At 35.0% G+C, this 22,278-nt stretch overlaps 1 protein-coding gene and 1 pseudogene across 1 annotated transcript; one reads left to right on the top strand and one right to left on the bottom strand.

Annotated features, from left to right (window-relative positions):
• Window positions 1-4,744: 4,744 nt before the first annotated feature.
• LOC100919894 lies at window positions 4,745-5,488 on the bottom strand (annotated as a pseudogene).
• Window positions 5,489-10,343: 4,855 nt separating this feature from the next.
• LOC105749673 (coiled-coil domain-containing protein 115) lies at window positions 10,344-11,154 on the top strand. The gene has a single exon (XM_023498703.2). It carries the CDS (start codon window positions 10,384-10,386, stop codon window positions 11,047-11,049), a length of 666 nt encoding a protein of 221 aa, XP_023354471.2. The 5' UTR covers window positions 10,344-10,383; the 3' UTR covers window positions 11,050-11,154.
• Window positions 11,155-22,278: the final 11,124 nt, after the last annotated feature.

A 22,278-nucleotide genomic window follows, 5' to 3' on the forward strand; every position in this document is an offset into this window, starting at 1 on the left:
GTTTTAGGGTACCAAGGTAGTGTATTTTCAGGGTTTTGTTTCCATCTCAATAGGTTTGCCCATTTATGTGAAGATCATGTATTTTTAAATCAGCTGGAGTCAGGAATTCAGGTTAGGGGAAAACTTTCAGTCTTTATTCTCAGTGAAGAAGGATCAGAGGTGGAAGAGAATCGGCGATAGCAATGTGTGCAGCTGAGTCAAGAAGCTAGCTCGACCAGCAGCCACACAACCAGCAGCTCGGAGTCTCGAACCCAGGCCCAATCTCTCTCAGCTTCTCTTCCTGTCTCTCTCTCTGCCTCCACCCACCAAAATCGTCATTTCCTATTCAACACATCAGGACTTGCACGGAGAGTGGGCAGGGACCATTCTTTATCCAATCATGTATATTAATAGAGTATAGCCCAATTACTATTTAGCCTCACGTACTTGGGACCTCAGTGCATCAACTCAAACCTCAGCCCATTACACATTTATCTATTAGTTTCTCTATATTATGTATGTTCCCAAAAAAAGTAATTGTGGACCAGGCTGTGCTGGTTGTTTGTATTGGTTCTTTGACAGAGCAAACCAAAGGACTGAGGTGTTATTTATTCTGTTTCAACAAATCAAAAATAAATGAATCTTTAGAATCTTTGCATGTTGGTTAAAGACTAGTATAGGTCAGATCTAACTCAAGGCAATCAATTAGTTAAGGTTCAGGTTTTTGTTTGTCCTTTGTTCTCAAAGAGGAGCATGACATTAGGGAAGTGACATCATGACATGCAAGTGAATTGAATTTTAATGAGGGAGGGCTGTCTGCCTCACATTTTCCTCCAGAGCTATATAAGTCCAATGGCCACATATAGATCAAGAAGACTGAAGATGGTCCTGGAGGAGAAAAGGTCCAAAATTGGACCTTTTAGCCAAAGTAAAAAACAGAAACACTTTTGACCAGAAAAGCTATTACAAAAATATTAGGCATTTAACTAGATAGAAGTATTTCTTTTGGATGTTGACGATTATCTCTCTGGGGTACTAATTCTTGTTAATGAATTATCTATGAGTTAACAATGTCATGGTAGGATCCATCTGCTCTAGAGTCTTGCTTCTATCTTCTCAATTTCTTAATTTAAAAAATGATTAATTGAGAAAACTTTTTGATAATCTTAAATATGATATCAAGAAGGTTGAAGTGGTTTAAGACTTCTCAAATCAATGTTTCAATAAAAAAATAACAATAGATCTTGTTCTTGGCCTTATTTCCAATGGTTGCCAGTGAGTGTGAGAAGCTTTAATATGCTTCTCCCCTGATAGTTTAGCAAATGATTAAAAAAAAAAAAAAAATTTAACTTCTTATCAATTAGGTGGGATAGGTATAAGAAATGAAATATATTTTAAGGGAAAAAACGTCCAGAAGGACAATATCCCTGTTGTTTGCAGTGACGTTATTCTATAATTCATTGTACATCAGTGCTATCAGCAGTATTAACCACTAACCAAGTGAATTATCTATTGTGACTTCTTTCAGATATTGTGTTGAATGCTTGATTGTGTTAATGGTATATTCTTTTTTCTATGATTTCCTATTTTTTACACATCTCAAAAGGCAGATCAGTCATGACTGGATTTGAAAGTATGAATTTATAAACTGGCAAATAAAAAATGTGTAAATTTTTTTTCAAAATACATAAATCATGCTTCTGGTTAAATATTGTTTTTGATAATTCAAGTGTTGTGAAAGAATAAGTGATGAAATTTTTAAATGGGAGACATTTTTTAAATCTTACTTTCTTTAAATATGAAGATTTGGTTTATTTAACAAAGCTAAAATTTATTTTGGGAGATAAAGTGTACATTCTCACTAATATTTTTGGATGGTGTTTTATTTGATTCCCTCTAAAGGATAATCAGAATTAGGGAAAAGCTTAGTATTCAAAAATCTATGATTACATATAAAAGTTTATCATGGAAGAAGCTATGATTTTACCAAAATGATTTGCTCTGAGCATTATTACCATAAATACAATCTGTCTTTAGCAATTAGCCACTTGATTCATGTGATTTATACCTTGGTAGCATACCAAATTTCTAGAAGCCAGTTAAATAGTTTAGGCTAGTAGCATGCAATTACCTATATGAGTTATTTTTGAAGAAATATTCTGTTGGGGTCCTCATCTGGTGCAGACCTGCTGACACCAGTGGAAATCTGAACACTTATCCACAATTATTGTCGCCTCTTCGATCTTCGGACGTCTCCAGATACGACAGAGTAGACAGACACCACTATGCAGTTAAGAAGCTTTATTGGTTACATGGTCCTGTCTGCTTCTCCTGTTTGCTTCTGCCTTCTCTCTCTCTGCAGTCCTGCATTTATATCCCTCTCTTCTGCTCTTGCCCACATGCCTCAGCAACAAGTATGAATATAGTTTGTGTATCTCAGAACCCAATCCTTGTGATGATGGAGGTTATCTCAATCTGATGTGTGCTTAGTGCCTGAGCTGGCGTGTCAACGGAACATAAATCCGGATCTTTAGTCAGCCAGGAAAAAAACATACATCCAAGCACCTCAACATCCATTCCCAAGAGTGTGCTGACCAAGAACTAACAGACCACAAGGTCAGGTTGCACGAGATTTGTTTTCGCATATACTTGTTGCTTATAAAGATGGGGCATTACGTACAGGATACATATTGATAAGATTAATGCAGACTCTTGATATCCTGTTCCCTAACAATATTCTACATATTACACATTCAGACTACCTAAATGAGAATTCAATTGTTTGTATTTTATGTTAAACAAAGTTATTACTTTCAATATTGTATTTGTGTGGCATGACAAAACTCAAATTGACTAGTTATCCAATAGTTAACTAAGTACCAGGAATAGATGTCAGATTTATTAATTTTGTCATATTACTTATCTGCTTTTTTTACATTTGTCAGAGGAAACTAAAGATAATCCCCATCATTCATAGATGTAATAAATGGTGTGAATATGGTAACTATGCTGTTTAAAGTTAATTAGAGGAGCAGCTAGGTGATGAAGTGGGTAGAGCACCAGCCCTGAAGTCAGGAGAACCTGAGTTGAAATCTGACTTCAGACACTTAACATGGCCTAGCTGTGTGACCCTGGACAAGTCATTTAACTCCAATTGCCTTAGAAAAAAAATTTAAAAATAAATAAAATTAATTAGAAGAAAGTAGCCACACTTTACACAGAGAAGTTAATAATTTTAAACTTTGGTTAATATCAGTCTAGATGAAATATCTTCCAATGACAAAACCCTTCTGTTTTTTCATCCAATGATCATCACTTAAATGCTTTTCACCTCTTCTTTCCATCTACCTCATCCTCTCCTGGATTTTCTCGCTGAATGCACATTCTTCTTATAAAATATCCCCATTAACCTATTCTGATTTTTTAATAAGTAAAACTGAATAATCCAAAACTATACACAATAATGACTATCCCAACATGATTCAGTAATAGCTTTGAAATGAATTTTGTCTTCTTGCTCTAAAACATATAAAAACTTCTTGCTTGCCTGCTTGAACAATATTTATTGTTTCTACTATATGTGATATCCTGTGAAGACCACGCTAGCACCCCAGACATCCCAGAATCAGCCGGAGTCAGGATAAGCAAAAGTCCTTAGTCTTTATTCTTGGTCTTAGACGCAGGGTTGAACAGGATGGAAGCAGAATCTTCACAACTGCTTTCTCCCTTGTCTACCGTCTCAGTGTGACTCTGACTAGTCTTACTTCACCTCCTAGTCCCTCCTACAATCCTCTGTATACACCAATCATTGAGCCAGCACGGATAGTGGAAAGAACCATTTTCCAAGCATATGCCCAGAGTATTTCCCAATCGGTAGTTAGCCTTAAGTGCTTGGTAGTCCTGCCCTCAGTGCATCAACTTTTCTATCCATATTTTCACCCTATATCAGAAAGCTCTGTAGTTTCTCATAAGAAAGCACTTATTTTATCTTCAATAATGTGTTCCTCAAAGGAGATACATTACCTAAAATCTCAACCATGTTCATTTGAAATAAGCAGGAAATTTTGATGAAAAATATTTATTCCATGAAAAATATTTCTTAAAGTAATTATTACCAAGTTCAGTGTTATCCAAGTATAATTATATGCAAAAAAAAAAGGAGTCAATCTATGGGATTGGATACTTTAAAATAAATGTTATCAGTACCAGTATAGCTCAGGGTTACAGTTCTCATCTTTGCTGAATTAAAGAGAAGATAGAAGTTGAAGATATAACTCAACAGTCACCTATAAATCATCCCTACAAATCTAGAAGTAGATGAATTTATAATTAAATTTCTGTTGATCTAGCATATCATTCAATGCTTTAAGGGTTACTCAAGAAGATCCTAAATCATCTCTTGATCTTGATCAACAAAATCTATCATGAAAACTCCTTAGAATCAACAATCTTCTTGGTTAATCTTTTTACTTCTATCTTCATATCTTTTTTCCTAAATGTATATATAATAGCATTCAAGATTGGGATTATAAAAAAGATAAAAATGAGCAAAAATTTATCCAAAGATAATGTGGGAACTTGCCATACATAGATAAAGAAACAAGAAGCAAAAAAAAAGACTACCACAGAGAGGTGAACTGAGAGGGTAGAGAAAGCTTTGGACAAACCAGCTGAAGAGTGGTGTATGACAGTAATCAGAATTATAAGATAGGAGGTGATTAGGAGGAAAAAGGTACCCATGGTGACAAGCCCACTATTTATAAAATGTCCCCATTAAGCTATTCTGATTTTTTAATAAGTAAAACTGAATAATCCAAAACAATACACAATAACAACTAGCCCAACATGATTCAGCAATAGCTTTGAAATGAATTTTGTCTTCTTGCTCTAAAACATATGCTGCTTATGTAACCCCATATACCGCTTTAGAAGTACCTCTGCAAGCAAATTTTGCAACCTGGGAGAAATCACAATAAAAACTTTCAAGCTTGTTAGGACCACAGAAGGGTAAATTTATAACAAAAACAAACTGAATCACAGAATGGAGCATCCCTATCACCCAGGCAATAGCTGCAAAACAAATACATGCTTTGTGGTTCATGATAATCAGGTTATAGAGAGGCTTACAGATGGCTGCATATCTGTCATAAGCCATGGCTATCAACAAGACTAGTTCAGTTCCTCCTATGAAATGGATAAAAAAAACTCTGCATCATGCACCCTGGGAAGGAAATGACCTTACATTCACTGAAAATGTCAAGGATCATCTTTGGTACTGTTGTAGAAGATAGACCAAAGTCAGTGAGAGGAAGGTTGGCCAGCAAGAAGTACATAGGGGAGTGAAGGTGAGAGTCAAAAATCACAGTGAACACAATGAAGAGGTTTCCCAGCACAATTACCACGTAGAATGAAAAAAAAAAAGCAAGAAGAGGAAAATCTTCATTTCCCAAGATGCTGATAGCTCCAGCATCACAAATTCATTTACCACAGAGTTGTTTATACCATCCATTGACATTGAAATGACCTGAGGGTAGAGAAAAAACAAGAAATTATAAGTGTAAGTAATTAAATGGGTTATACTATTTGTTCCATTGTGACTTCTAAAAGTTCTAAATGGAAAATATGGAAGTTCCAACAAATTTGAGAGGTCACACAATTAAGAAAAAGTTGAGGAAATTTTTTTTAAGTACTTGAAAGCAGTAAGGAATTGAGGGATAGAAGAGGCCAAGTTACCAAAAAAGTTCAAAGGGAATACAGACAATCGAGCAGACAGAAGTAGGAGAGAGTATTCCATAGCGCAACAGTTCATCACAATCATATGCCACAACTGTTTAGTCATTTGCCAATTTGGGGGAATCTCCTCAATTTCTTTGTCACCACAAAAAGAGTTGCTATAAATGTTTTTGTAAATATAGGTCTTTTTCCTTTTTTTAATCTCTTTTGAACATAGGTTTAATACTGGTATTGCTGGGTCAGATAAGTATATACATCTTGATAGCCTTATGGGCACAATTCTAAATTTTTCTGTAGAGCTGTTGGAAAACTCCACCAAACTGGAATTGTGAATACATCCAGCCATTCTGGAGAGCAATTTGGAACTATGCTCAAAAAGTTATAAAACTGTGCACACCCTTTGATCCGGCAGTGTTATTACAGGACTTATATCCCAAAGAGATACTAAAGAAGGGAAAGGGACCTGTATGTGCAAGAATGTTTGTGGCAGCCCTGTTTGTAGTGGCCAGAAACTGGAAACTGAGTGGACGCCCATCAATTGGAGAATAGCTGAATAAATTGTGGTATATGAATGCTATGTAAGAAATGTAAGAAATGACCAGCAGGAGGATTTCAGAAAGGCCTGGAGAGACTTACATGATCTGATGCTGAGTGAAATGAGCAGGACCAGAATATCATTATATACTTCAACAACAACACTATATGATGACCAGTCCTGATGAATGTGACCATCCTCAGCAATGAGATGAACCAAATCAGTTCCAATAGAGCAGTAATGAATTGAACCAGCTACACCCAGCGAGAGAACTCTGGGAGATGACTATGAACCACTACATAGAATTCCCAATCCCTCTATTTTTGTCCACCTGCATTTTTTATTTCCTTCACAGGCTAATTGTACACTATTTCAGAGTCCGATTCCTTTTGTACAGCAAAATAACTGTTTGGACATGTATACTTATGTTGTATTTAATTTATACTTTAACATATTTAACATGTAATGGTCAACCTGCCATCTGGGGGAGGAGGTGGGGGGAAGGAGGGTAAAAATTGGGACAAAAGGTTTGGCAATTGTCAGTGCTGTAAAATTACTCATGCATATAACTTGTAAATAAAAAGCTATGAGAAAAAAAAAAAGAAAAAAGAAAACTCCACCAAATATATATTAGTGTATCTATCTTTCCATGTGCTCTCCAGAATTTATAATTTTGCTTTTCCACATATTAGCCAATGTGATAGGTGTGAGATAGTACCTCAAAGTTGTTTTCATTTGCATTTCTCTAATCAATAGAGATTTAGAGTATCTTTGTAATGTGACTGTTGATAGGTTTTATTTCTTCCAAAAACTGAACAGGCAATTTTCAAAAGCAGAAATATAAGCTATATATAAGCTTATATTTCTGCTACCAATACATTTACAAATATGTTTGCATGTGTGTCTGTAAATATACAGTCATTAATTAGAAAAATGCAAATTAAGGCAATTTTAAAGTTTCACTTCACAATCATCAGTCTAGCAAAGTTGACCAAAAAAAGAAAAAATGAGTGAAAAATCTAATATGAAAGAATGATTGGGGCAAACAATAACTAGAAACAATCAAAAATTTCATGAAAGAGAAAGACAATGATGAAGCAACATACCAAAACTTATGGGATGCAGTCAAAACAGCTTTTAGGGAAAATTTTTTATTTCTAAGTGCTTACATAAATAAAATAGAGAAAGGGGAGATCAATGAATTGGGCATACAACTTAAAAAGCTAGAAAAAAAGAATAAATTCTTGCCCATTTAAATACTGAGTGAGAAATTCTGAAAATCGAAGGAAAGATTAGTAAAATTGAAAGTAAGAAACCGATGGAAGTAATTAAGCTAATAAAGGGTTTTCAGGGGGAACTAATAAAACAGACAAATCTTTGAGTAATTTGATTAAAAGGAAAAATAAAGAAAAAAATTAGTAGCATCAAAAATATAAAGAATGAATTCACCACCAATGAAGAGGAAATTAAATCAATAATTAGGGCTTATTTTGCCCAATGGCATACCAATAAATCTGACAATTTAAATGAAATGGATATTTACAAAAATATAAATTACCCAGTTTAACAGAAGAAGAAATAATATACTTAAATAATCCTATATTAGAAAAAGAAATTTAACAAGCCATAGTGAACTCTCTAAGAAAAGAATCTCATGACCAGATTGATTTACAAGCAAACTCTACCAAATATTTAAAGAACAATTAATTCCAAATTTCTGATAAAGGCCTCATTTCTTAAGTAAAGAGAGAATTGAATCAAATTTATAAAAATAAGAGCCATTTCCCAACTATAAATTGTGATATTCTCTTCTTTTTTATAATATATAATGGTTCTCTGTGAGCAGGTTTCTTGGGGAGGTTTCCTAGAGGCAGCCATAGTTTTAGTTCAATGTAATAATCACTTCAAATGCAGCCAGCTGATAAAATCCAGACATTTATTTTCTCCTTCCAAGTCTTATCTCTTTCCTTGGGCCCAGTTAGCTTTCTTAGAGGTCTCTCTCCCTCCTTGGTTCCAAGAGCTCTTGCAGCTTGTCTTTTGCCTCTGCCAGCTTCTGCCTCTAGCTCAACTCCGACTCCTGGTAATCTTTCGAACTGACTGACTGACTGACTGAAGCTAAGATTGACTCCTCCTCCAAGAGTGGGATTATGGGGTCTGAGAATGGGATTATGGGAGGTGTGAATTTGTGAATCTCATACTGAATACTGACTTGTGAATCTCCCAAAAAGTGTGAACTAATGTGTGTGAGCTAATGTGTGAACTCTCAAAAGTGCAAACCCAAGCACACAAGCATTGCTTCCATCAATTCCAGTGAGTTATCACCTTGCATCAAATTCTGGCTCATAACAATAAATGATCAAAAGCTATTAGCAATTTTCAGATGAAGTAATCAAAGCTATCTGTAGTCATAAAAAAATGCTTTAAATCACTATTGATTAGAGAAATGTAATTAAAACAACTCTGAAATATACAATTCACATTAGCTAATATGACAGAAAAGGAAAATGATAAATGTTTGAAAAGATGTGAGAAAATTAGAACAGTAATATATTATTGGTGGAGTTGTAAACTGATCCAACCATTCTGGAGAACAATTTGGAACTATGCCCAAAGGGTAATTAAATTACACATATCCTTTAATCCAGCAAAATCACTAATAAGTCTATGTCCTGAAGAGATTATAAATAAGGGAAAGGACTCTACACGTACAATAATATTTACAGCAGTCCTTTTTGAGTGGCAAAGAATTGGAAATTGAAAGGAGGCCCATCAACTGGAAAATGGCCGAATGAGGTGTAGTACATGAAGGTAAATGGAATACTTTTGTTCTATAAGAAATGATGAGCAGACAGATTTCAGAAAAACCTGGAAAGTCATACATGAACATCGATGCTGAGTGAAATGAGCAGAACCAGAGGAACATTGTACACAGTAACAACTACATTCTACTATGATCTCAGCAATGCAATGATCCAAGGAAATTCCAAAGACTTTTAAAGAAAATGCTGACCACAAGAGGTTGAATGTAGATCAAAGCATACTATTTACACCTTTTTTGGGTTTTTCCCATAGTTTTTCCTTTTTGTTTTGATTCTTCTTTTATAACATGACTAATGTAGAAATATTTATCATGATTACTTGTGGATATCAGATTGCTTCATGAATTGGGGAAGGAGAAGAAAGGGAGGGAGAAAAACTCAGAATTCATAATTTTCCAAAAATGGATATTGAAAAACTATCTTTACATGTAATTGGAAAACACAGAACAATGTTAAGTGGGTCAGAAAGGAATATTTTTGGACGTGAACAATAGGGGAATTTTGTTTACTAGGAATAAAAAATAAAATAAATAAAATTTAAAAATTAAAAATTAAAAAATTCAAAATGTAAAAATAAAATTAAAAATTAAAAAAAACTAAGTTTTTTTTTTTTTTTTTTTTATGAGAGTACCTACTCTTACTTAAGAGGGAAAATACCTCTATATCTACAAATAAACGTTTATCTCTATACTTTTAAGGTATAAAAATTAATCATCTAACATCTACTGCCTAGTTGTATATATACATATTTCCAACTAGTCACAACATTGAGAACTGGAAGAATCATCTAGGCCAACTTTCTAATTCCAAAAATGGGGAAAGTGGGGCCAACAGAAATTAAGTGACTTGACCTAGTGTAGTAGTAGTAGTAACAAAAGTGGTAGTAATTATTACTAACTACTAAGTCATTAATTAGTAGTAGGGTTTTTTTTTTAAAGAAAATCAGTTATTAGCTTTATTAGTTCAACAGTTTTCTTATTCTGAATTTCATTAATCTCTCCTTTGATTTTCAGAATGTCTAATTTGGTATTTAATTGGGTATTTTGAATTTTTGTTTTTTTTTTTAGTTACTACTATTACTAAGTAGCAACAAAACCGCAACTAAGATAAAAGACTCCAGATTTAAATAAATAAAACTGAAATAACATCGGGGCTCCACCCTTTCACAGAGAACTTAGGAAGTATCCGGAAGCGCGCTTCTCTGTGCCCTTATGGAAGATGGCGCTTTAGGTCTCCGCGCGGGGGCTGACGGGCGCGCGCTGATTGGCCGGCTGCAGGGGAAGAGGCGGGGCAAGCAGCAGGTGGCGCTCCGGTGCTATGGCGGAGGCCGCGGCGGAGAGCGGGCCGAGCCCTGCGCCGGCAGCTCCCGGAGCCGGCGCGTTGCCGGCCCTGTACGCCCAGCTCGATGACCACGTCGTGCAGCTCTTCCTGGAGCTTGAGCAGCTGGAAGGGAAGCGGGCGGAGCTGAACGCCCGAGTGGAAGAGGGCTGGTTCTCCCTCTCCAAGACTCGCTATGCCATGGGAGCCAAGGCCGTCAGTCCCCTTCAGTACAGCTCCTCGATGGCTCCGCTCTTCCGGGTCTGCGCCAGTGAGCCGGAGCCTGGCCGGCCTGAGTTCCGGGTGGTTTTCACCAAAGCGGGGTCTCCGAAAGACTCGAGCCCCAAGGAGGACCAAGGTGTGGTGGATGGGCGGCCGAAGTCCGAGTCTCCGGTGCTGCGGAGGCGGCAGCAACCTCCCGGGGCTCCCCCGCAGCCCGCCGCGCCCTCCCCCGCCACTGAGACGTCGGGAGAGCCGGACCCCCTGACCTGGTTTGGGATCTTGGTGCCCCAGAGTCTGCGGCAGGCCCAGGGAAGTTTCCGGGCAGCCCTACTAATCGCTGGGGAAATTGCGGAGCTCCAGAGCCGAATCGCGTGGGAAAGAGCCCAGATTCAAGGCCTGCTCCAGGAGAAACGGAAGCTGCTTGAACAGATGAAGGTGGAATGAACTCATTCTCTAAGACTTAAAATCCATATAAATTATTTATCTCTTGTTTGATGACTCTCAAAAGGAAAAGGTTAAAAATAAAACTTTTTTTTCCCCCTTTCTGGAGAAAATGACACATTTCTGCTGCCTGTCAAAGTTCCCGCCGTCACGTTAAAGAATTAAATATAAAAATCAAAATATCTTGGGTAAGATGAAATACATAGTTTTCCATTGTTGCACATGACTCGGAAACATTAGGAAATAAGCTGAGGCGCATGTAGTCGGGGCAGACGTAAGCTCCTTTTTGCCAAGGATTGCCATAACTAAACTTTATTTGAAAAATTTTAGTAATATTTTATAAATATTCTGTGATTGAATGTGAATAGGTGGGGACCGGAAAGAACTGAGATCAGAGGGAAATTAAACACTCAAAAGAGAAATTTCATATTACATATTACACATCAGCATGTTATGTATGAAATGAAGCATTTCTATGGTGATTGATGCTTAGAAATTGAAAATATCAAAGGTAAGTTGATGGTACAAGAGCCATAGAATGCTTACTCAATCTTAACCAAAAATCCTTAACCAGTGCAGACCCTTTCTATATAAATGGAAGAAAAAGAAAAGCAGCTCTATATAATTATAATGAACAAATCCGGATGCATTAAAAAGGTGAGGAAATATACCTCTTTACCTAATTGGAGGGGGGAGGAGAAAGTTATCCTCCAGTCAATGAGTCTGTCAGATTCAGTTGTATTTATTTCTGCAGAACTCTTTCTTTTTTTTTTTTTCCTTTAGCAAGGATGAACAGTCTGGCTGGGGATGGGGTGGGAGAAAAGATTCAGAATTGAAGGTGACATAAAAACAAAAGACATAAATTTAAAAAAAAAATTATAGCAAAAGTATCCTTAAAGAATTCAGAAGGCCTTATGAGGTTTTTTCCATTCTCTTTAAAAGGATTCATTGCCATTGCTCTCCAAAGCCTCATGTTTTTAGATACTTGGAAAAATCAAAATGGTTTTAAAACGGTGTCCTAAAAACGAAATAATTTCTTTAGTTCAAATAACATTCAAGAGCTCCAAAATTCATTATCAGTAAAATCCAAGTTGCTTACTAAACCAATATTGTGTCTGCATATGAATGGTGACTGTGAGAAATGAACAGAAGGAAGTTTACCCAACAATTCCAGAATAGAAAATCAGTATTATACTTACCCACCAGTCCCAGAGCTTGAAAATTGTTAACATCAATAAAGGGAATGTAACCATTCATGATTTCTGATAGCAATTTAATTTTTAAATCATCTTAGTCTAAAAGTCTTTGAGGAGAGTTTAAGAACTCAAAGGACAAAAGAAGTAATGGGAGAAAGTAGAGAAAGGAAAAAAGAAAAAAATGTAAAAAAAAACATCAAAAATAAGCTAAGGGAGGTGGGGGGGGGGTGAATAATTTGTTTTGGGGAGTGTTTTTAAGTTGAAATTACCAAACACTTCAGGTCTTAAGCTGGTGACATCAGAATCATAGAATAACCACCCTATCTGAACTAGGGTTTTTTCAAGCAATTCATAGTAATTCTTTTGTGCATCACAAGTACATCTTCTATGCATGATTATGTCCTGGGCTTTTATGAACCTTTTATGAAATTTAAATTAATGAACAGGAAGAATGAAAAGTGCCCACCAAGTACTTACTGTTCACTCTGGTGTAAGGAATGGTGGGTGATAGATGACTGAATGGGAACTAGCCTAAGTCCTTGTATATTCTCAAAATTTGATAGATAATATTAGTAAATAATTTATCAAAGGTATCACTAAGCATCCATGAAAGATTTTCCTTCCTTCATCTTAAACAGTGATGAAGGAAGGAAAATCTTTCATGGATGCTTAGTGATACCTTTGGTATTCCATTTCTTAAATGTTCTGAGGATGAAATGCCAGCAATGTCTTAGGAAAAACACAGAAAAAGCATCATGAGCAGGAAAATAGGAAATATATTCCTTCAACTAAAACCTTTTCTACATGATTTATTTCCTGGTGATAGAGATTTTTAAAAATTAGCCTAGACAAATAGGTAAGAGAAGGTTCCATTCATTCTATTGTTAAAGAGGATAATAATCTAAGGCCCATTTAATATAAATCTAGTGTATATCCTAGATCTTAGGACAAGGGTCCTCAAACTTTTTAAATGGGGCGGCCAGTTCACTGTCCCTCAGACTGTTGGAGGGCCGGACTATAGTAAAAACAAAAACTTTGTTTTGTGGGCCTTTAAATAAAGAAATTTCATAGCCCTGGATGAGGGGGATAAACGTCCTCAGCTGGCTGCGGCCTATAGTTTGAGGACTCCTGTCTTAGGATGATAGCAGTCTAAGATAATAGTGTTTTTCTACTCATCTATCATATTGCAATTTATGAAGGACTTTTCCAAAATCCTTTGAGGTTTGTAGTAGTATTCTCATTTTTCAAAAGAGAAAATTCAGTCTTAACTTCTAAATAACTTGCCCAAGATCACATCTTCAAAATAAAATCAGATTTGGGGATAGATGACAAGTAAACTTTACACAATATCAGTCTACCCCTCAAAAGGTATCTGATATCTATAGGACTGAACTCTTATGTCTGTCCCTTCCTTTCACTTGCCTCTCCTTTCTCCCTTTCTCCTAAGCCCACTTAAAGAAATTTCCTTTAAAAAATCGACCAGTATTCCTTCCTGATTACTTATTATAACTGTTCTTTAAAAGATAGTGATCACTTTTCTTCTAGCTATAGAGACATCATAGCAGACATTGACCATCACCATCAATCATGTAGATAAACAAGATTGTAGCTGAAGAGGTAAACATTGTAGATTCTCAGGATTAAAGAAAGAAGAACCAGGAGGGAAGAAGATAATATAAACAGAAAGAAAAAGAAAACAAAACAGTCCTATATAATTACAATGACACAGCTGGAGATGCTCTTAACTACAGCCCAAAGCAGAAAAACCTGCTTTTCATAGTTTTCCAAAGATTGAGATATCAATGGCCAAAACTCTTAGCCATTTGATCCCCAATATGAAAAACTTGAACTAAGAGAGTTAAAAAAATAGCTGAGAAATACAAAGATTAAGATTAAAATACCAGTCCCCAAAGGCAGAAATATTCAAAGTAATAAAGTGACCTAGGCTATTCCTGAGTTTGCCATAGTTAAATATAGCCTCAAATGTTTTATGCAATCTTCATTGATTCATTTCTTTTTGCTGAGGCAATTGGGGTTTAGTGACTTTCCCAGGGTCATACAGCTAGGAAGTGTTAAGTGTTTTAAGATCAGATTTGAACTCAGATCCTCCTGACTTCAGGGCTGGTGTTCTATCCATTGTACCACCCAGCTGCTCAACTCATTTCTTAAGAGACATTATCAAAATGGACATCCTCTTATGAATTGGCAACCAGATTGATGAAGGGATTAATTGAAAAGAATTGTAAATATTTAGCTCAGCAAAGAGAAGACAACGTCTTCAAATATTTTTGTAAAGGTTATCATGTGAGACAAGGATTATACTTAGCTCAGTTTGACTGAAGAAGGTACAACTAGAACTTACAAATATGAAAAAGGTGACTTCTAAATCAGTTAGTATTACTTTGACTTATCTTAGTTTGATTGAAGGATTAAGTTTTCTTTCTTTAGGAAAAACTAGGCCCCCATAAATGTTCCTTTGAGCCTAAATTACCCATAGATTTAGCAAATGAATATTTTAACAAAATTTTACATATTTTTAATAATATAGTTGGTGGAACTGTGAATTAATTGATCCAATCATTTTGAAGAGCAATATGGAATTATGCTCAAAGAATTATTAAACTGCCTACACTCTGACTCAGTAATACCACTACTAGATCTATTTCCAAATATGATTAGAAAAAAAGGAAAATAATCTATATGTTATAAAATATTTACAGCAACTTTCATGTGGTGGCAAAAAACTGGAAGTTGCAGAGATATCCATCATTTTGGGAAATGACTAAATAATTTATAGTATATGCTCATGATGGAATATTACTGTGCTATAGGAAATGTTGAGCTCATTGATTTTAGAAAAGCATTAATAGATTTCTTTCATGAAATAATGAATAGTAAAATAAACAAAACCAAGAGATCAATGTATACAGTAACAAATATTGTTTTAAGTATAACTTTGAGAAAGTAAGTCATTTTTACTATTATTAATACACAAATTAACTACAAAGTACTCATAAAAAAAATGCTATTCACCTCCAAAGGAGAAAAAAAAAAAAAATAAGTATGTAGAGAATGTTATGTGTGTGTGTGTGTGTATATTGTATGTGTGTGTACATATATAGGTAGAGAAAAATAAAAAAGAGGGAAAAATTGTTACCTCATAACTTTATTATATATTTAAAAGAAATAGTAAAATGTATATTATAGATTTGCACTTTCATGTACAATCATCTTTTTTTTCTACCACATTATGAAAATGCTTTTTATTTCATAAATTAAAAATAAAATAATTTTTAAAAGAATAGTAGATAAGTTAGAATAGGAAATATATCTTTATAGAAAAAAAATCATAGAATTAAACTTGGATATTACAGGATTCTTTACTAAAGGTCAGATTGCCTTTTCAGACACCTAGAGGGTTGACCACAACTTCCTCTTTTAAGTTCTTCTTTCAGTAAGTTAGTCCTTCTTTTTCAATGACCATCATAGATCCATAGCCAAAATTCTTAAAGGACCAGTGAAGAAAACTTCTCAAAAATACTCACTGAATAATAAATATAATCTCTAAAGCAATGAAATATTGAATCTAGCAGACCCTAGAAATCCCCAGTTTTGCCCCTGACATGCTCAGCAGTCACATATTGCAAATCTGACTCGTTCTCTATAAAATCCTATGAATCAACCTAATGAATATAGTTTTTTGGGGTTTTTTTTCCCTGTTATAACTTTATAAACCTGTGAAATTGTCACTAATCACTGAGGGATTAGTTGACCTGATTTAATGATAATTTGCTGACCTTGCTATTAAATCATTTTCTCCTGGAAGTAATAAGCCTCAGAAATTTTATCTTTTACATATAAATTCAAAAGGTAAATGTTAAAAAGAGGCATGAGTTTGTTCAACATAAAGAAAATCTTCCTTAGGATTAATATTGATGATTCTCAAACCAATATTTCCATCCCTGCAATATTCCTCTCCAGAACTCCTTTCCTATACTACAAACTGATTGATGGATAGCTTTACTTCTATTTCCCATAGGCATGTCAAACTCAAAATACACAAAATAGAACTTAGTATATTTTTCAAAAATCTCTCTCCTTTAAATGTGCCCATCTCTGAGGAAAGCACCGCCATGCTATTAGTCACCCAGATTCACATTCTCAGCACCATCTTTTTACTCTTCCTCTGTCCTTTCCTCCCCACAGCTAATCAATCAGCAAACTTTTTTTTGCTCTTGCTTCATTTCATCTCTTGCATTTATTCATTTCTATCCATTCACATAATCTCTACCCTAGTTCAGTCCCTAATTATTTCTCACATTTGTAATAAGACATTTCATAATTGGGTCTCTCTGTATCCAATCTCTTTTTACAATCTACCCTTTACATTGCTACCAAATTAATATTCTTATGACACAGAATTGATTGTGTTACATCCCTGTTCAAACATCGTTAGTGCCTCCCTATTGCTCTATCAGTCTTTGTGCCCAGAGTGCTAGCACAGGATATTTGCTCATATTTAGAATTTAGTAAATGTTACTGGAATGAACTGAGTTGCCTTCAGGGGTGTTGAATTCCCTAGCAATGGAAGTGAGTAAACTGAGGCCATGTAACATTTATTGGTGATGGTTTGGACAGGAGGTGAACATGAAATTTAAAATTCAACTAAGTTTATGGTTTAAAGATGCTATATATTTATTGGATAGAGTTTGATTTTCAAAATTTAACAATGAAGTTTAATTATAGTGGTAATTATAGTAGAACTTAAATAATAGAAACATAGCAAGGAGAGATGGGGGGAAATGAGAAACAAAAACAGAAGTGCCGCTATAAGGATAAAAACAACAGCTGTGAAATGGTATGATAGAATTTAAAATAATCTCACTTGTATATATACCAGTTCTGACACAGGATATGAGGAAGGAACAGACAACAGAGCAAGCTATAGTATTTAATTGTCTCTCCTATAATCACTATTCAAGATAATGAACTATATAAAGTTCTTCCCTACCAAGGAAGATAATTAATTTCCAGAATGTTTGTACATTATTGATGCTACTAAGATCTAGCTCATAATTGGCTTTCTCCTGGTAGTTGTTTTTTACAGACACTCTAGATTTCCATAAGGAAAAAAACTTTGAAATATTTATCTGGCAATGAAATAGAGGGTAGGTGAGATGAAGAGAAAATAATATACTGGTTGCTGTGAAATAATGCCTCAGAAGTGTAAGCCATTTTTGGAATGATAGAGATGGTGAAGAAAAATATCTACAGAATTGACAGATAAATACTGCCTTGGGGTAAAAAGGAAGGTTTGAAATAAAAGCCAGAAAGAGGAAATCACTGAGTTGGTGTTTCGCTATAGACTGGGCTGATATTCTGTGGTTTCAAAACCATTAAGGATGAAAAAAGAAAGATGAAAACAGATATGAAATGCCTGATCAGGTCTTTTTCATGGATCAAAAGTTTGTTTGGTGATGCTTCTCTGTCACAAAATCAACAAGAATTACATAATAAAACCTTCTGAGAAAACCTGGGAAGAACTTTATGAAATGATGCAAAGGTAAGTGAGAACAAAGCCAAGAGAACAATCCATATGATAACATCAATATAGTAAAGATGATCAGTTTTGAAAAACTTATTAACTCTGGTCAATACAATGATCTGCTTCAATTAAAAAGGAATCATAATGAAACAGTATCTACCTCTAAGAAGAGAAGTGATATATTCAGAATGCAAATTTTTTCCTCTGGCTTTTTTTTCTCAGAACACAGCTTCAGTTCATATTCCAGAAAATAAATTTTTCTTGATTATATACATTTCTAAAAGGTTTTGTTTTCTTTGCCTTTTCATTCAGAAATGAAACTAGAGAGTTTGGAACTTTAAAAAAAAAAAGAATAAAAAAAATCTCTCTACTTTAAATTTTTAAAAAAGTTCTTTCCTATTCCTTGATGATTCACATCCATATGAATGTGCTAGTTATGAAATCTTAGCACATCATTTAACTGTCATTAACAACAAACAAATAAGATTCCTAAACAAAGAAAGAAATCAAAAGAAAAAAACCTAGTTCTTGGGAAACTTCAAGTAAATGTGTAAAAATGTAATAGGTTTTAAAGGAAAAAAAATATGTATTCCTAGTAGACTTTAAGCTCTGTTCAATTAGGAATCATTACCTTTTGTAAACTTTGAATTTACCAGTGATACAGTATTGTATAAACCATAGGAACTAAATAAATGGTGATTGTGAAGATCCCCAAATCTGTTCAGACTTAACTGCAAATTATTGGAACACTTTCAATTAACAAAGAGGGCTACTTTAATTTTTTTTTACATTTGAAGTAACCCTAGAAATGTCCCATTTTTATTTGAGATATGGTGAGAAAGGAAACAGGGAAGGTCATTTGTTGATTTAGATAAATGCATAAAGTATAAAGTTCATATTCCAGAGAATTGAATCTTGAGCATGGATCTTCCTGAGCATGGATCTACTTGCCCAGATTTATCTCTCCTCCCTACCCTTTTCTTGAATTTCTTCCTTATTTTCCTTAAATGAGAAGTTTTTTCTCTTGTCATTTCTCTAAGGCTCCTACATACAAGGAATCCTGAAAGAGAAAAGTTTATTCATTATATATTAATGATTTATTTTGCCTCTTCTGAATAGATCTTATAGATTTCATATTCTACTCACATACATTATCTTACTTTATTCTCACAATAACTTCTAAAATGATGCAGAGTAGAAATTAATGTCTTGATGTACTGAACATGAACAAGGAGAAATTACCACAGGACTTGCTTCCTTACAATGTTTTCAGATAGAAAACCATTATAGATAGAGAAGAATTCTCTTGACTACATTTTTCATTTTGTGTATATCTGGTCACTAATAGCTTTATTTTCAGCAAATAAAAGGAAAAAACCTTAGATAAGTTCTGAATTTGAGACATGAATGTTCTGTTCAAAATGGACATTGGTCAATTTCCCAAAGACCGCAATTTTTTTAAACAAGAGAAAGAGTGTAATGGGGACTAGCCAACAAGAGATCCTTCATGAACTTGACCATGACTTTTTTGATGCAGTTTGAAGTTCTTCATGTGGTCTTCTGAGATTGTGCAGGAATTTTATAGCTCTTAGCTCCAGTTTATCAATTGGCTACTAAGCTATATCTGAGCATTCATACAAAAGATTTTGGGGCAGATGGGAGGGGACTGATATCAGAGGAAGGAGACTCGAATTTCTCTCTCCTGGCTAAGATTATTGAGAGATATACAATTCTGTAAGTCTCATGGTGAGAAGAAAAACCTTAGAATTGCCCCCATTTTAGGGCAATTGGATATAGGTGAGTTGTGGCAGATAAATACAGAAGGCTTCTAATTTTTGATATAGAATTATAGATAGCTAGACAGAAGCATAGAGGTCCAGTGACAGGTGTGGTATATGCTAGAATTTTTCACCATTATGTTCTCTCTCCCTCTATTTCCTTCTCTGTGTCTCTCTCTTTCTTACATACACACACACACACACACACACACACACACACACACCTCTTTCTCATTTCTTTCTTCTCTCTCTTTCTTCTCTTTTTCTCTCTTTTCATCTCTCTCTTCTCTTTTCTCTCCCTCTTCTCTCCTCCCTCTCTTTTCTCTCTCTTCTCCTTCTCTTTTCTCCTCCTCCTCTTTCTCCTCCTTCTCCTCCTCCTTTCTCTCCTCCTTCTCCTCTTCTTCCTCCTCCTCTTCTTCCTCCTCTTCTTCCTCCTTTTCCTCCTCCTCCTCCTCTCCTCTTCTTCCTCCTCCTTCTCTCCTCCTCCTCCTCTTTTTTCTCCTCCTCCTCCTCTTCTTCTTCTTCCTCCTCCTCCTCCTCCTCCTTCCTCTTCTTCCTCCTTCTCTTTCTCCTTTTCCTCTCCTCTTCCTCCTCCTTCTTTCCTCCTCCTCCCTCCTCCTCCTCTTCTTCTCCCTCTCCCTCTCCCTCTCTCTCCCCTCCTTCTCTCTCTCTCTCTCTCTCTCTCCCTCTTTCTTCCAACTAAGGGTTGAAGGTCAGGGTGAGTAATTGTAGGATTGGAGCAATATCAACATGTTTGTGGACAGTAGGGAAGCAGCCAGAAGACAAAGAGAAATTGAAGGTGAGTGAAATAATGGGAATCAGGGAGTCTGATGGAGATGAGAAGAAACAGAGTCACTTGCTCCTAAAGGTGAGTTTGTCTTGGAAAAAAGAAATACTTCTTCATTAGAAAAACAAGTGGTTCAATATTAGGAAAACTATCAATATAATTGGCCATATTAATAACCAAATTAACAAAAACCACATGATCATCTCAATAGATGCAGAAAAAGCATTTGACAAAATCCAATATAGGAATAAATAGACTTTTCCTTAAAATAAGCAGCATCTATTTAAAACCATCAGTAAGCATCATATGTAATGGGGACAAACTGCAACCATTCCCAATAAGATCGGGAGTGAAACAAGGTTGCCCACTATCACCGTTACTATTTAATAATGTATTAGAAATGCTAGCTTTGGCAATAAGAGCTGAGAAAGAGATTAAAGGAATAAGAATAGACAATGAGGAAACCAAATTATTACTCTTTGCCGACAATATGATGGTATACTTAGAGAACCCCAGAGATTCTACTAAAAAGTTATTAGAAATAATCCACAACTTTAGCAAAGTTGCTGGTTATAAAATAAACCCACATAAGTCATCAACATTCTTATATATCACTAACAAAATCCAATAGTCAGAGTTACAAAGAGAAATTCCATTTAAAGTAACTACTGATAATATAAAATATTTAGGAATCTATCTGCCAAGGGAAAATCAGAAACTTTATGAGCAAAATTACAGACCACTTTTCACACAAATTAAGTCTGATCTAACCAATTGGAAAAATATTAAATGCTCTTGTATAGGGCGAGCAAATATAATAAAGATGACAATATTACCTAAACTAATCTATTTATTTAGTGCTATACCAATCAGACTCCCAAAAATCTATTTTAATGACCTAGAAAAAATAACAAAATTCATATGGAAAAACAAAAGGTCAAGAATTTCAAGGGAATTAATGAAAAAAAATCAAATGAAAGGTGGCTTAGCTGTACCAGATCTAAAATTATATTATAGAGCAGCAGTTACCAAAACCATTTGATATTGGCTAAGGAATAGATTAGTCGATCAGTGGAATAGGTTAGGTTCAAGGGACAAAACAGTCAACAACTATAGCAACCTAGTCTTTGACAAACCCAAAGACCCCAGCTTTTGGGATAAGAACTTACTGTTTGACAAAAATTGCTGGGAAAATTGGAAACTAATATAGCAGAAACTAGGCATTGATCCACACTTAACACCATACACCAAGATAAGGTCAAAATGGGTTCATGACCTAGGCATAAAGAATGAAAGTATTAATAAATTAGAGGAACACAGGATAGTTTACCTCCCAGACCTGTGGAAAGGGAAGGACTTTGTGACTAAAGAAGAACTAGAGATCATTACTGATCACAAAATAGAAAATTTCGACTATACCAAACTGAAAAGTTTTTGTACAAACAAAACTAATGCAGACAAGATTAGAAGGGAAGCAATAAACTGGGAAAATATTTTTACAGTCAAAGGTTCTGATAAAGGTCTCATTTCAAAATATATAAGAATTAACTCTAATTTATAAAAAATCAAGCCATTCTCCAATTGAAAAATGGTCAAAGGATATGAACAGACAATTCTCAGATGAAGAAACTGAAACTATTTCTAGTCATATGAAAAGATGCTCCAAGTCATTATTAATCAGAGAAATGCAAATTAAAACAACTCTGAGATACCACTACACACCTGTCAGATTGGCTAAGATGACAGGAAAAAATAATGATGATTGTTAAAGGGGATGCGGGAAAACTGGGACATTGATGCATTGTTGGTGGAGTTGTGAACAAATCCAACCATTCTGGAGAGTAGTTTGGAACTATGCTCAAAAAGTTATCAAACTGTGCATACCCTTTGATCCAGCAGTGTTACTACTGGGCTTATATCCCAAAG

Source organism: Sarcophilus harrisii, chromosome 2 (genome assembly GCF_902635505.1).
Source record: "Sarcophilus harrisii chromosome 2, mSarHar1.11, whole genome shotgun sequence".
Classification (NCBI taxonomy): Eukaryota; Metazoa; Chordata; class Mammalia; order Dasyuromorphia; family Dasyuridae; genus Sarcophilus; species Sarcophilus harrisii.